The sequence below is a fragment of the Pundamilia nyererei genome, unplaced genomic scaffold (genome assembly GCF_000239375.1).
Source record: "Pundamilia nyererei isolate P.nyererei 1_Seehausen unplaced genomic scaffold, PunNye1.0 scaffold00003, whole genome shotgun sequence".
Lineage (NCBI taxonomy): Eukaryota > Metazoa > Chordata > Actinopteri > Cichliformes > Cichlidae > Pundamilia > Pundamilia nyererei.
Genome location: NW_005187404.1, coordinates 4,772,411 through 4,786,400, shown reverse-complemented (window position 1 = coordinate 4,786,400; position 13,990 = coordinate 4,772,411). Strand labels below are relative to the sequence as shown.

Genomic DNA, 13,990 nt, shown 5'->3' with positions numbered 1-13,990 from the left:
ATTTTAGACTTTTTCATTGCACCAGTTACTTTATCAGCCAAAAACAATGAAGAGGAGACAACGCAAAGGAGGCCAGTTTAACTCATCAAATCCATTTAGGAGAGCTTATATCAAGCTTGCCTCTCAAAACCAGTGAACAATAAATCCAGTGGTAATCCCTCAGTTTATGTCTGTTAGTGTTACTGGCACAGTAACAATAGTAAGTGTGTTTTCTCAAACTGATGTCACGTTCTATATCAACCTGCCACTGCTTTCACACGTGATCAGTGGACTAATTAAAAATTTAAACAGTTGCCTAAGCATGACATAAATCTTTCCTCTCACCTCAGCGGGTAAATGTATGAACCCATTAAATCTCGGGTGAGCGATCTTATAAAATTGGCAGAGGCCTGCACTCTCCCAGCACCCTTCTATTTTTAATAACAAGTGTATAAAACTTCCAAGAAAGACAACATCTGTCGAATGCCTGTTTTGATATGTAAAGTCTTAATTATAAACAGGCAAAAGTTTGCTGTGACAGAATTTACCCTTGTAAACCTGTTAGTTGAACCCTGCCAGAGTATAAACACCAAGACCGGTGTTTCCCAGAAGCCACACGTATAAAAAAACGACTGCAGTCTTACTGCTTGTAATAATTTTGTTATTAAAATCAACTTCTTATTACTGTGTTCCACTTTTAGTCTGCATATATGTTTATCAAAATGCAGTGGATGCCATAAATACGACCGGGGACAAGTGCATGTCTGCTGTCCGGGACCCTTTTTAAATGAGGCAAATGTAAATGCTATCAATATCAAAACAGGCTCTCTATCCAAGCAGGCTGTTTCATCATAGTCTGCAATTTTGTCAGGTGTGCAGTAGATTTAGAGCAAAAACTGTTCATGTCAGGGGTGTCAAACATAAGGCCCGGGGAGCCGGAATCAGCCCGGCAAGGACAACGATCCATCCCACTAGATGGCCTTGTGAAAGTGTGAAGTATGACATGAATTTTGGACCTTTAATTGCATTTTCACACATTTTGCAGCTGATAAAGATCTCCACCCCATGGCCATTCGTGTCACACCAACGTAACTGAGTAAAAGATAATTAAATGATAGAAAACTTTCTGTTTTTCTACTATGTACTATAGAAACGTCTTCTTTTGCACCATCTGTACACAAATACTGTTTCAGAAATACACAAATAAATAAACGAAATAGGACATTATCTTTGAATTAACAAACAAAAGTTCACTTTATAATTGCAGGACAGTCTGTCCAACAAGCCACTAGAACATTTTCTGTAATTTTACACATTTATTTCTTACAATTTAAGCCCTAAGATTAAATTGGGGCTAAAAGAGTTCTTTCATTTTTTACAAAATATGTGTTTACAAGAATTTTGCAGCTGTATGCTTAAAGCTGCTGAAATCTTCATGCACTCTAAAAGCGGTCTCTTTACTGCAAAAACAGCCACTGCTCAAAACAGCTGGCGTCTGGCAATTCATTCCTCACATCACGCCACCTGCATTATCTGATGAATGAAAGCTGCATTCACAAATAAGCAAAAACACCAAGAGAAAGACAAAAGATAAACGCGTTAATAAACAAAAGTCAAACGTGCACATGTCTACACAGTATGCCTGGTTACAGCATACCCCTGATATCTCAATCTTGGATCGAGGCTGATATGAGCAGACATTTCATGAACACTGTGGCCAGTACGGGATAAACGCAGAATAAACACAGTCGACACAGACGGCACATTAACAAACTGATTAAACCGGGTTTTGCCATCACATGTTGTCTTCACTTTGTCCTTATTCTGTGTAGATCACACAGTTTTGCTTTCGACAAGCTCGACTCAGACGCACTCAAACTCAGAGACGCTCACGCTGTGATCGCATTAATTGAGTTTCCAAATTTCAAAGCTTAACTCTTAAATGAACTCAGACAGATTCAACCCTATTGCTCCCAAATTTGCAAAGTCTGCTAAGCTGTGAATGCTGCACTGACGAACTGCATGACACATTTCACTTTTTATTCAATCTCCTGGTTTAAACATCTGTACAAAAGAAAGCTGGTCGACTTCCTTTATCCATTTTTCTTGGAAAAGTGTTATGTAACAAATCTATCTGGAATTGCGAACGTTATGTCACAGGAAAGCACCTCAGTTTCGACGAACTCTTTCCTCTCTGTATTTAGATAGTCTCAGGTACAGTATGGCAGCAGTGAAGTGGGAAGACAGACATGCACATTGATGGAAAAACTCCAGAATCAACTTGAATGAACTGTGTGGCAACATTTGTCTTTGTGACATGGCCCAGTTACACCATTAGCCACCATTACACCATTACTATATCCATGTTAATTTAATTTCTCCTTTGTGTGTCCAACATGTCCATTTCAAACCTGTGTTTTTGTATATTTTGCTTTAAATAAGGCCTAAAATCTTTAAGCCAGATAAAAACCCAAATATTATTTAATCACATAGGTAACACATGCATATACTGTACAACTGTACTGCAGAGAATAAATCTGTTTTGGGTCTTTTTGGGCTAAATGTGAATCGGGGTAAAACAGACCTGTTCTATAGTGTGTGTCATTGTATGTGCAGCTCAGCTGCTTTTGAGGCAGACAATCACCAAGAACAAGTCAGAAACAAGACAGACAGGCCAGTCCAAAAAAAGACCAAAAAAGTGTCTTTGAAAATCTTGTTGATGTCAGAAGACATCGGCCAGACTGTTTCAAGATGACAAGAAGGACACAGTAACTCAAATAACCACTGGTTACAACCAAGATATGGAGAAAAACACCTCTGAATCTGCAGATGGGCGGCAGCAGCAGAAGACCACACTGGATGCCGCTTCTGTCAGCTGAGAACAGGAATGCACTCAATGGTAGGGTTAGAAATTGGTATAAACAACATGAAGGGATGCCTACGTCCTACCTTGTAAAGGTTCAGGCTGGTGCTGATGGTGTAATGGTGTGGTGGATATTTTCCAGCCACACTTTGGTGCCCTGAGCATCATTAAAAAGCAACAGCCTACATGAGTATTGCTACTGACCATGCAACCAGGAAAATGAGCATAATGGCCCTCTCTTAAAAGACTAGGTGTAAACTGTTTAGACTGTTAAAACCACTGTTATTAGTTGAGCTTTACTAAACACAAAGTACTCTCTGATTTGAAATCATCTTAGTTATATGGCAAAAGCTTGTATTATTCACAGAGCGCTTCACCAAAAGTCCCTCAACAGAAACCCAAAAGAGTCCGATTTCAACTTAAGAGCCGTCTCACCCGAACTAAATCTGACACCCTCCGTCAAGGATCTGCACTTATACACCAGTCACCGTGGTAACATTTACTTTCCCTGTGTCGTCATGGGAACACGGCCTGGGTTTATTCACTTTGTGGCCACACATATGCACAGAAACACACACACACAGTCAAAGTCAGCGTGTGCGCATGTGAGCGAACATTTTGTAAAAATGCAGACGCATGCTTACTGTTCACCCACACACAGCGACAGGTTACACAACAGGGTGATCACAGGGTGCCAAAGTGAGTGTGTGCATGTTTGGGAACGTGTTAACCAGACAGAGGGATGTGGCTAAGATTTGGGGTAAAGGTTAGTCAGCTATTAGAGCACAGACAGGTATAGGATACAGAAGTGTGGGTGTGTGTGGCAGATAATGCTGATGACAGTGGGATGTGACGGGGTTAACAGATTAGCCTGACAGGATGAATGAGAATAAGTGGATTACATAACATCCACAGTTATTCAGTATTCATGTCCTCAGCAATCTGTATTTTTTAGTTATTCTGCATGTCTGCCTGCGAATACGACTCACTTATAACAAGAGATACGTAAGAGAGCATGTGAAGTTATGTGTGTGTGTGTGAGTGTGTGTTACATTACCTGAATAAGAGTACGCAGTGACTCCACATATGACTGCTCTGTGTCTAAGAGGGTCATCATGACATGCTTCCTCATATCCTGTGAAGACAGAAGAATAAGAAAGAAATATAAGGTCACTTAATGTTTGTAGGGTCATCTAGTTCATATCTAATGCTCCTTTATGTCATGAACAAACCACATAATATACAAACAGAAGCACATGCAATGCTGTAAAAATATCGCGGTGGTGTTTTATGCTCACCTGCCCATGCGACTGCAGATGGAAAATAGCTATTAGCTAAATCTAATACAATATAATGCATTCTCCTCATTTTTTTCTCCTTTTAAGTAAGTAAAAATAAACTAGAATTCAAAAGGTCAAGTAAAAAGTGTGTACCAGGTACAGCAAATACAACTGAATCTTGCTATGGAGGATCAGAAAGCACTGTGAGCTTTTAAAGGCAGTGTAAAGCCTAAAAACACTAAATACGTTCAGTTTCACATGATTTCTTTTCACTTGGAAATTCTACACAGGATACAAAATTTGATATGGGGTAAATCTGAGCAGAGTGTATGTTTACTCTTCAGAAAGTTAAGGCTTAAATTTTTAATCAGTGAATACAGAGGTGGAAAATGACAAAGAACGTCAAATGCAAAAACAACACGAACACTGCCGGGCCAAGAACAAACAAGAACTCCACCTAGATTTAACTAAGCTTATCATAGAGTGATTCATATGTTTAGTCTGGCAACAAGTTATTCAACCTCACCTGATGCAGTGAGATGCTTCTCAAGCTGGAAAACATGCCCTGCAGTGGTGGAATAATGTTCCTCAGTTTCAGACTGCTCAACAAGTTTGCCGAAACTGCTAAAACTAGGCTTAAGACCCTCCAACGCATTATTAAAACCTGGACAGATAGTCGTGAGCCTTGTTCAAGGAAGAAATGTAGTCAGAAAAAGAAAATCCTGATCCTTTCACCAATTGGTGAAATTAAATCCCTGGAAAAGCTGTTCAGCCTTAAGAGAACCACTTATCAGTGAGGATAATTGGGGGGAAACAAGCCTTCAATTCGCTAGGAAGAAGAAAGGTTGGATTTTGGATCAGTGGAAAAAGGTCATGAGGTCTGATTAGTTCAGATTTTCCCTTTTCCAGAGGGATAGGCTCATCCAGGTTAGTAAAGACGAAAGCAGAACAACACGGGCACAAAGAAAGCAAGTGAGCTCCGTTTTGTCAAGCAAAGAAACAGCACTTTAATAGGAAATGAAAATTTAATGTTGTTGACATTTAAAGCAGGAAACTCCCAGCAGTCTGTAAAGTAAAAGATCCCAAGACAGCGGGGTGGATTATGACCAAACAAGAGAAACATCACTCAGCCTGTAAGTCATATGGTAATAAATATCATCATTTTTCAGTGCTGATGTGCGCCATCGTCAAAAATATCCACAAACAAAAACAACCAGCGGTTCTTTTTGTGTTTCGATAATGGACCTTTTGTCTTTCTGGCATTTTAAATCTACATTTCCTTTCTCTGCACGCCTTCTCTCCAACACCGCCGACGCAACACTTAAACTGAAATCACAATCACTGTTGTTGTCCTAGGTTTATCTGATTTCACTTATCTGTTCTTCTCAAGAAGTAAATAGAAAACTCAGTGGCAGGAGCTCTATATTTTTTAAGCTTTTCCATTGAAATATTATATCTCCATGGTCAGGCGTCACCGGGGCTAGGAAGTCCACACAAGCACGGCTCGTTCATGTTATAATGACTCATGCTAAAAAGTAGTTAATGTGACACCGAAAGCAGCGATTCCAATCATTCCCAAAGTTTCTCTTATTACTTGTGAAAAGCTGTTCGTGTGTGAAGGAGAAGGACAGATGGACAGGTGGAAGAACAACACGGGGAGATTAAGGCTCACGGAGTATGTGCTTTATCCAGGGTCTCGGAAGACACTCCCAAAATATTCTGGTAACCAACATGGCTTATAAATATCATACAGAGCCACAGGCATACCCCTATGGTGCATATATAACCACAATGGCTCTTTCCCCCTCTTTCTCTCTCTCTTTCACACACACACACACACACACACACACACACACACACACACAGGCCACAAAAAATACACAGAGGAGGCTTTTCCCCCCTCTTCCCCTGCTCCGCTCTGCCAGCAGCGCTGTGTCCTATAAATAATCATAACAATAACTTCCCAGAAAGGTTATGTTTAGTGTTTGGCATCTAAGGAGACCCCAGGGGCGCTGTGGGGCACCGCTGGAGAGTGAAAGGTGGCGTGTGGATGGATGGAGGAATGTGTATAGAAGTGTGTGTGTGTGAAGAACAGAGTGATTGTAAGTGAAAGATTTGCCCTCTTAAATAAGGAAACAGCAGTGAAAGTTAGCCGCCAGTGACACTTCTCTGTAAATCAGCTCAACTGCTCCTTCTCTCCAAACCTACTCACCCCTGACAAACAAACACAAACACAATAGAGTTGGGGAGCATAGATACAGGATTAAACAAAGCTAAAGAGGGACGCAAACAACAACATAGTAATCATCCATTTATAGTTCTTAATTGCCCCCTAAGTAGCTGTGGTTTGGTCCCCTGTTATGGTCCACAGAAGCACAGAAGCAACACACACACTGATGAATATGTTAAAATGTTGATGGATCGACTGAAGGCCGAATGTGTCTCTCAGGGTCCGTGTCAGGTCTTTGCTGGAAACTGGTTTCTCCCCCCACCCAGCAACTTCAGCTGCAGCTCCTCCACACAAGAGCACAGCTGTCCCTGCATGACTGTCTCACACAAATGAAACCTCATTTACAGTAATCAACTTAACAAATGCGGATCCTCTTTCTTTCTCACGGAAGCTTCATGGAAACGGCTTCTTCATGAGACTGGCTGTTTTCACTCCGGTTAATATACGCATTTCCTCACACTCAGGTGCAATGGCGCTGAATTAACTGCACTCTTACAACAGCTGTCGAGTGAACAACGCTGCTGACCACTTGACCCCGACGAGAAAGAGATGGGGAAACAACGAGCGTTTGTGCGCGACAGTCAAGTTAAATATGAAGGGAGCTTCCCTGAGGACAGGAATGTTTCTCTGTCCGGCGCTGGTCGCTTTTATTAGATCACACATGGACACATCAGAACACAGTGAAATAATGCTAGGAATGCCAGTTTCATTTTGCTAGCAGGGTTACCATAGTAACCCCAGCTGAGAGGCTGATTGGTCAACGGGGCAGGCACAGTAGAGCTGAAGTCAAGACGCTCTGGGCTGAGGCGGTGTCAACCTTCAAAACGGAAAGCTGAATCCAGGATTAACAGCTTTCAGTCACATGAAAAGGAAGAGATGTCGAACACCCTACGACTGCAACACGACTTGTTTTCACTCTTCAAGCCGAATATTAGAACATTCCTCACAGGCGCTTTTATTTAATGCAACTCCCAAAATAAGATCCACCTCCATTTTTTATCAGTTCTAGCCAAGTAAACACAGAGATCCGGGAACAAGACATCATTCCGAGATCCGAACAAAACAGCCAAATAGGACATCAAACAAGCAGTCAGCCTAATTATCAAAATCACTGGGCTTTGAGTTCAAATTACAGGTGCGAATGTGAGCAAACCCAACATGCTGGTAATAACCCATCTTTTTACAGGAAAGCGCAACTAGACAATAACTGCAGTAAGTATGATCTTGACCGATTACGTTGTTTTTTTCTCTCCCCTATGATTGTTTCTCTGTAATATTAACGCTGCAGGGAGTAGTAATCTGAAATTACCTTAAAAGAGGCAGATGGAAGAAGGAAAGCTGCCACAGTCTAATGAGTGAGGATGACTCCTTTCTACTCTATTATCACAGCTACAGGCCTTGATCCATCATTAAGGTCAGAGATGAAACCTGGTGTTTTTTGGGGGTTTTTTCCCTTTTGCAGCTCATCCTCTGTAAACACTAGAGACAGCTGTGTGGTAAAGTCCCAGTGGATCAGCAGTTTCTTAAACACAGACCAGCACCTTTCTTACGTTTCACCATGTCTACATGCCTAAATGAGTTGCTACCGCATGATTGGTTGACTTAGAATTTGCAGCTGAACAGGTGTACCTAAAAAAGTGGCCAGGGAGTGTCTATATCAGTGGTCCCCAACCTTTTTTGCGCCACGGACCGGTTTATGCCCGACATTATTTTCACGGACCGGCCTTTAAGGTGTCGCGGATAAATACAACAAAATAAAACTAGTACCGGTACCGAAAAAAAGAAGATTTATTCATAACACGTGAAAAGACCCAGGAAAACCGAGTTAACAATAAAAACGATAACAAAATAACGCTGAAAACTATTCACGTCACACCTGAGCCTCAACTCTCGCGGCCCGGTACCAAACGACTCACGGACCGGTACCAGTCCGAGGCCCGGGGGTTGGGGACCGCGGGTCTATATAATCAAAATGTATTGACAATAAAAAAAAACATACAATTCTTTTTCTACTAACCCTGGACAGGCTGTCAGACTGTAGCAGCCACACTGAGTCTGTACAGTCTAATTTGGGCTTTAGCTACATCACACGCTGGACTCACAGCCTCTGGCTGTTTGTGACCGGTGATGCCAACTCTAGCCCTGACACCTGAACCACTCTGAAATTCATCAAGCACAGGTGCAATAAATACTGGATATGTAATAATGTCCTTGTCAGCACAGAGATGGGGGCTTTTTTTAAGCGCAGAGAGACCAAACATGGCACAGTCACCACCACAGTGTTCTCAGCTTTTTCATCAGGGAAAGAGAAAACCACTCCTATCACTGCTGTTATCTCATAAAACCTGCAAAGCACAAGCTGCTTTTGTCTTACATATCAGATCATCTGAGAAGAATTAATATTTTAGAAAGAAAAACATCTTCGCTGTTAATAATAAATAGATTCCATGATGTATGACTCAAAATGCCACACACACACCCCGACTCCTGTGATCACATAAAGCTGGCATGTATGAATTGGAGTACAAGCTGCTGCTCAATTATCTAATTTAAAGTATTAAAATAATTACTCATATAATATATAGTACCTCCTAAATTACATATCCTTTATAAACCTGAGTCACCTGCTTCCACTGATCTCGACAACGATGCAGCTTTAACTACAAGGTATGAATTTGTGTAATTTAATCACCCTAAACTGGGATCTGCTCAGAAAGACGTCACAGTCTGCTTATTTGGGATGAAATTCACAGCACTAACAGGTTAAATGCCCAATTTTTCTCCTCTCGTACGCATATTCAGTGTCAGACATTATGCTCAGTTAACAGTCTGGATGAATGTGTGTGTTTTTGTGAGTACAATATGTTCGCTTGTGTCCCTCTGTGAGCTCTGGTGCCTGAATAATGTGTGAGTACAGGGGGTCCGTAAAGCAAGTTTTTCTTCACAGCTCAAGCAAACACTGCAGCTCAACATTAAAGCCGCGGCTCACACATCCGACTCTGCCCGATGCTGTTGTGTTTGACTTGAAGTTATTTCGCGGGGGATTTCTACGGATCCAAATATCAACACTATCACAATAAGATGGATATTTTGTTATAGCCTATAGTGCATTTAGACAATAAAGTTTACCGATAGGCGAATTTACGAACCAGGTTTCCGCTTGTGCTGCTTATTTTTTCAGACAGTATTTTTCTCGGTTGCTTTAAAGTGTTGCACTAAATGAGAAAAACAGAATGCCACACGGTGTTTCGCTGTTAGGAACATAACTCCCATTTCCCAATATATCTCTTTAATTTAAAGTGTCATTTTTAGCCAGAAAGGACTGAAGTACCCAATTACTCTAAGTACCACAACTGAGTTCAGTTTTGTGTTATTGGGAAATTGTAAGTTCGCTTTTCTTTCTCTCTGTGGCCTCTTTTTATCCAACAAGAAAGAGATTTGCACATGTTATTATGGGACACAGCTGTAAAGAGTGCAGCTGCATAAAGCTTTTCACAAAAGATTGCACACTGCCCTACAAAGTTATGTGTTGGTCCTGTTTACTTTTTTGTCTGTCTCCTAGTACACAGAATGACCCAAAACCATACAAAGGGATTAAAAGAGGTTCTTAGTTGCTTAGGTGGAAGCATAGACTCTAAACATGTATATATATAAAAAAATAGAAATGGCCACACTGGTGTTACCTGATGTTTGAGGACCTGTTTTGAAGTCTGTGTTGTTGTTTTTTTATGAGAGGGTGGATGGCTAAGTCATCATGCTGTTATGTAGTAGAAAAACAAAACTGGAGCACAGGCTTGTTGGTGCGAGCATTAGCTAAACAATTTGATAACTGCGTTGAATGCTGCTATCAGCCATCACTTATCATTCAAAGTGAGGATGACCTTAACAGTGATAATGTTTAGCTTTGGTATATTTTTATGGGTGAGTTGTTGTGTTTTTATGGTTGTCGTGAAGCAGTTTGTATTTATTAGAGCCTGGCAGATACAGGATTTGTAAGATTCATACTGATAGCAGTATTTGGGGACTTGAAACTGATATCTCACTAAACATTTGTTATGTGTAGTTAACCGATTCCTTAGTAAAATACAATGAGAATGCGGTTTAAAAATCTTCTTGTTTTATTGTTTGATAAGCTACTTTTTGTATCTGTTCCGTTCCAAATGCGTGTTGCTGATGAAAGATGGTGCAAAATGACCTCCGGTTGATAAACTATGCAACATCAACACCCATACCATGGCTGAAGGGGGTTTCTCCCCTCTCTCCTTTTTTAATTTTCATATATCGGCCGGTATAAAGGCAATACCAATAAATCTATAAATATTAGCAAATAGATAATATCAGCAGGGCTGACATATTGGTCAGCCTCTATTATTTATCCACTAAAGTTAACTATTGTAACTCGCTTTTGTAGCAAGCATAGGTGGCTAGATTAGCTTTTTGACCTAAATTAAAGAAGGTCATAAGCATTTTTATTTTATTAATTTGTTTATTCTAATTAATTGTACTTAAAAAAAAAACCAACATTAGGACAACATTAGTGAATTTAGTTGAAAAATATGTTAACATAATGTGTTCTGAGCTGAAGTTTGCTCACTGAAAGCATCAGAGTCAGCATTGCAGCTCCTTCCAGTTGCTCTCGTCACTTCTCATCACCCACTCCCAACCTCCCCCCTCCCGACTACTGTATCCCCTGGCAACAGCCTGGCAAAAGCAGCAACAGGCGTCCTCTTAGCCCAAAGGGAAAACATCCTCATCGCCTATCATTTCCTTTTATCATTTTCCCTTTATTTATAGGCAGCTGTAAACATTAAGATGGATTTTCACATTGTTGAGGTAGCAGCTCTGAAAGCAAGGGACCTCCATCCTTCGCTTCATTTACAGTGTTCAAGCTTTCTTTCTGTACAATTCTGGCATGCAGATAAAAAGCATAAATGTGCATCTCTATGGGCTTCTCTAATTGTCATTTGCAGGCCCAGACTGCTCTGACCTACTCTATAGTGATCAATCGTATTTTCTCTCTCTCAGACACACGAATGAACTATTGATCCCCCTTCCTAGCTTCTCCATCCTCACCTCTTTAAATTCATCGCCTGTCCCAACTTTTCCTCTGTGCCTCTTCCTGTAAATAGCTCCTCACCTTGGTTTCACTTCTCATTCACACAGTGAATAAAACAGTTAGTGCAGAGGTGTGTATTTGGTACTTGCACCATTTCACACAAAATAAAATCTAAAGAAAATGAATAACTGGTTTGTTGGCATTTTTGATTTTTGAGCTAAGTTATCAAGTATTTACTGATTTGGGGGTTTATAATGTGAAAAACAATCTTTCTAAGTCGATGAACTAATTGGCCGAGAGATTTGTAGATGATGGAATTTTAATTTTGCAGAACTTTTGGAGCCCTAACTTTTATTTGTGTCCTATATCAAAAGATATCAGTTGCTCTAGCTTGTTTTGATCGGCCACCGATCCCACATGATGATGATGATGATGATGATTATGATGACAGCTAAAGGTTAACCAAAAATCCAATTGTGGTCTCACGGCCGAATTATCATAAATAGATAAAACATGCACAATGCTTCAGGATGTTTCATAGACATGAAATTTATGCAGTATTGTTACTTAAAACCATGATCTATCTCCCACGTAAATGATACTGATAGTTATAGAAACAAAACATCACCTGAACATGACTTTAGGTCTATTTTGTGGAGTTTGTATAAAAATTATTTATTTGTAGTTTTGTAACTGTGCGGATAGCTTCTGTACATTATCAGAGCTATCATATAAAAGTTTTCAAATACCCTAAAGACGCACAAAACAAACTGATTCTGGTAGAGAATTTTTAATTACTAATTTTTAAATAAATGTGGCTAATTTTCACAAATAATTCAGTGATTTCTTTGCTTGAAACTGTAATTTCTAAAGAAAGGTGAGATATTAGGCACTTGGGTACCACTGTGCCCACATTATGTAACATACATTAAGTGGGGGCTTGTCCGGGATTTGGACTCAGTACCTGTAACTATTTTAGTATTTATTAATTTTACTCTTTAGTAATATTTTACAAACAAAAAGATGAATAAATTGATCTAATAAATATAAAAATGGTCTTCGTTACTACTCTATTTACTAATTTTTAGTAATTTTTAGAAATGATATGAGTCTTTGTAAACTGTTAGCTGTAATCCTCTAAAAACTTCCATAAGAAGCACGGTCCTTATTCCCAAATCAGAAAAAAGGGTTCAAAATTTATTAGGATGTACATGTAGGATTCAAGCAGGGTTAGTTTATACATAACATACTAACACACTTCAGTAGCTGGTTCATATCAACAGGCTGGGTTATAAGATTAGCGGCTCTACAGAGGCTGGGTTATGTCTACAGTTTACGTGTTCACACATGTTTGTTTGTTGGTTCTGTCCCCAGTCAAGCATACATAAGTCGACTACAATAGGATGAGATTTGCATGCAAAAAGACAACTTTGCAGAGGATGCTTCAAAATAACCTAATCAGCTGTAAGCAAATGTCATTAAAAGAGTGGATGGTGAGATTCATAAAAGGGCACAGATAGACGAACAGTGAGACTTCAGTGAGTGGTCCGAGCGTCTCTGACAGTAGGTGTTAGAGCTAATCGTGTGATTCACTCAGCTCTAATTGTATTATAGACATGCAACACATAGAGACAGAGGGGGGTCTGAAAAAAGACATTATCCAGTGGAGACAGATAAAATAAAACAAGGAATGAGCTATAAAAATGAAAGAAATGCAGGGAAATTAGGACAAGACAAACAGAATTTGAGGCAGCCAAAAGGGGAGAAGAAGTTAAAGAAAGGGAATTTTAAAAAGCTGATATAAAACAGGTTGGACAGAGTGGAAAACTAAACCGAGCTGGATCAGCCAATGATAACTTTTAATATGCAGAGAAGGGCAACACACACCTTTATGTGCTACAAATAAACAAAAACCACTGATCTACCTCTCCATTGGGGCTTCCAGCATTAAGTCCATTTCCATTCAGATTCCCACTGGAGTTACTATTGCCGTTGTTGTTTCTGAACTGATCCACTGCATCTCTGTAGCCAGCTTCTCCTCCTCCTCCATCTCTCTCTCCTCCTCCTTCATCTCCTGTATTCTCTCCATTCTCATTCATTTCCTCCAAAGCGATGCTGAACTGCGCTAGGGTTCGAACCATCTGAAGCATACGGAACGGTCCGTGTGCCCGAACGCACACTCACTTTGGCACATAAGACACTCCCGCGAGGCAGCCCGTGAAGGTTTCTACCCGTTTGTTTACTCACACAAACTCGGTCTTCATCTCTGCCAGATAAAGAAAAGCAGACACACCTGACGGTCGAAGGATTCCCCCCACCTTTCCCTCTTACCACGTTAAATAAAGCATGTTTCCTGCAGCTGTTTTCTTGCAGCCTGCCTGCTCTCCCATAAATGTAATCTCGTGTCTTCGGTTCGCGCCTGCTCTAGAGCAGGTAGGCTCAGCTGCGCAGCTCGTCAAAGTGAAAGACAAGGGAGTGCACTTCAGCATGTATGCACGGGTGTCTGATCTGTTTCTGCTGCACGGATGATGTAAGCAAGACCTGAGTGCATGTCGTGGTGTGTCTGTGTGCGGCACAGGGGA

At 40.5% G+C, this 13,990-nt stretch overlaps 1 protein-coding gene across 1 annotated transcript in view; it reads right to left on the bottom strand.

Annotated features, from left to right (window-relative positions):
• arhgef17 (Rho guanine nucleotide exchange factor (GEF) 17) overlaps window positions 1–13,990 on the bottom strand; it is a 64,096-nt gene that overhangs the window by 15,344 nt on the left and 34,762 nt on the right. The window contains exon 3 of the mRNA XM_005720740.1: window positions 3,900–3,977. Coding sequence (XP_005720797.1) covers window positions 3,900–3,977 — 78 coding nt within the window. The remainder of the gene's footprint in view (window positions 1–3,899; window positions 3,978–13,990) is intronic.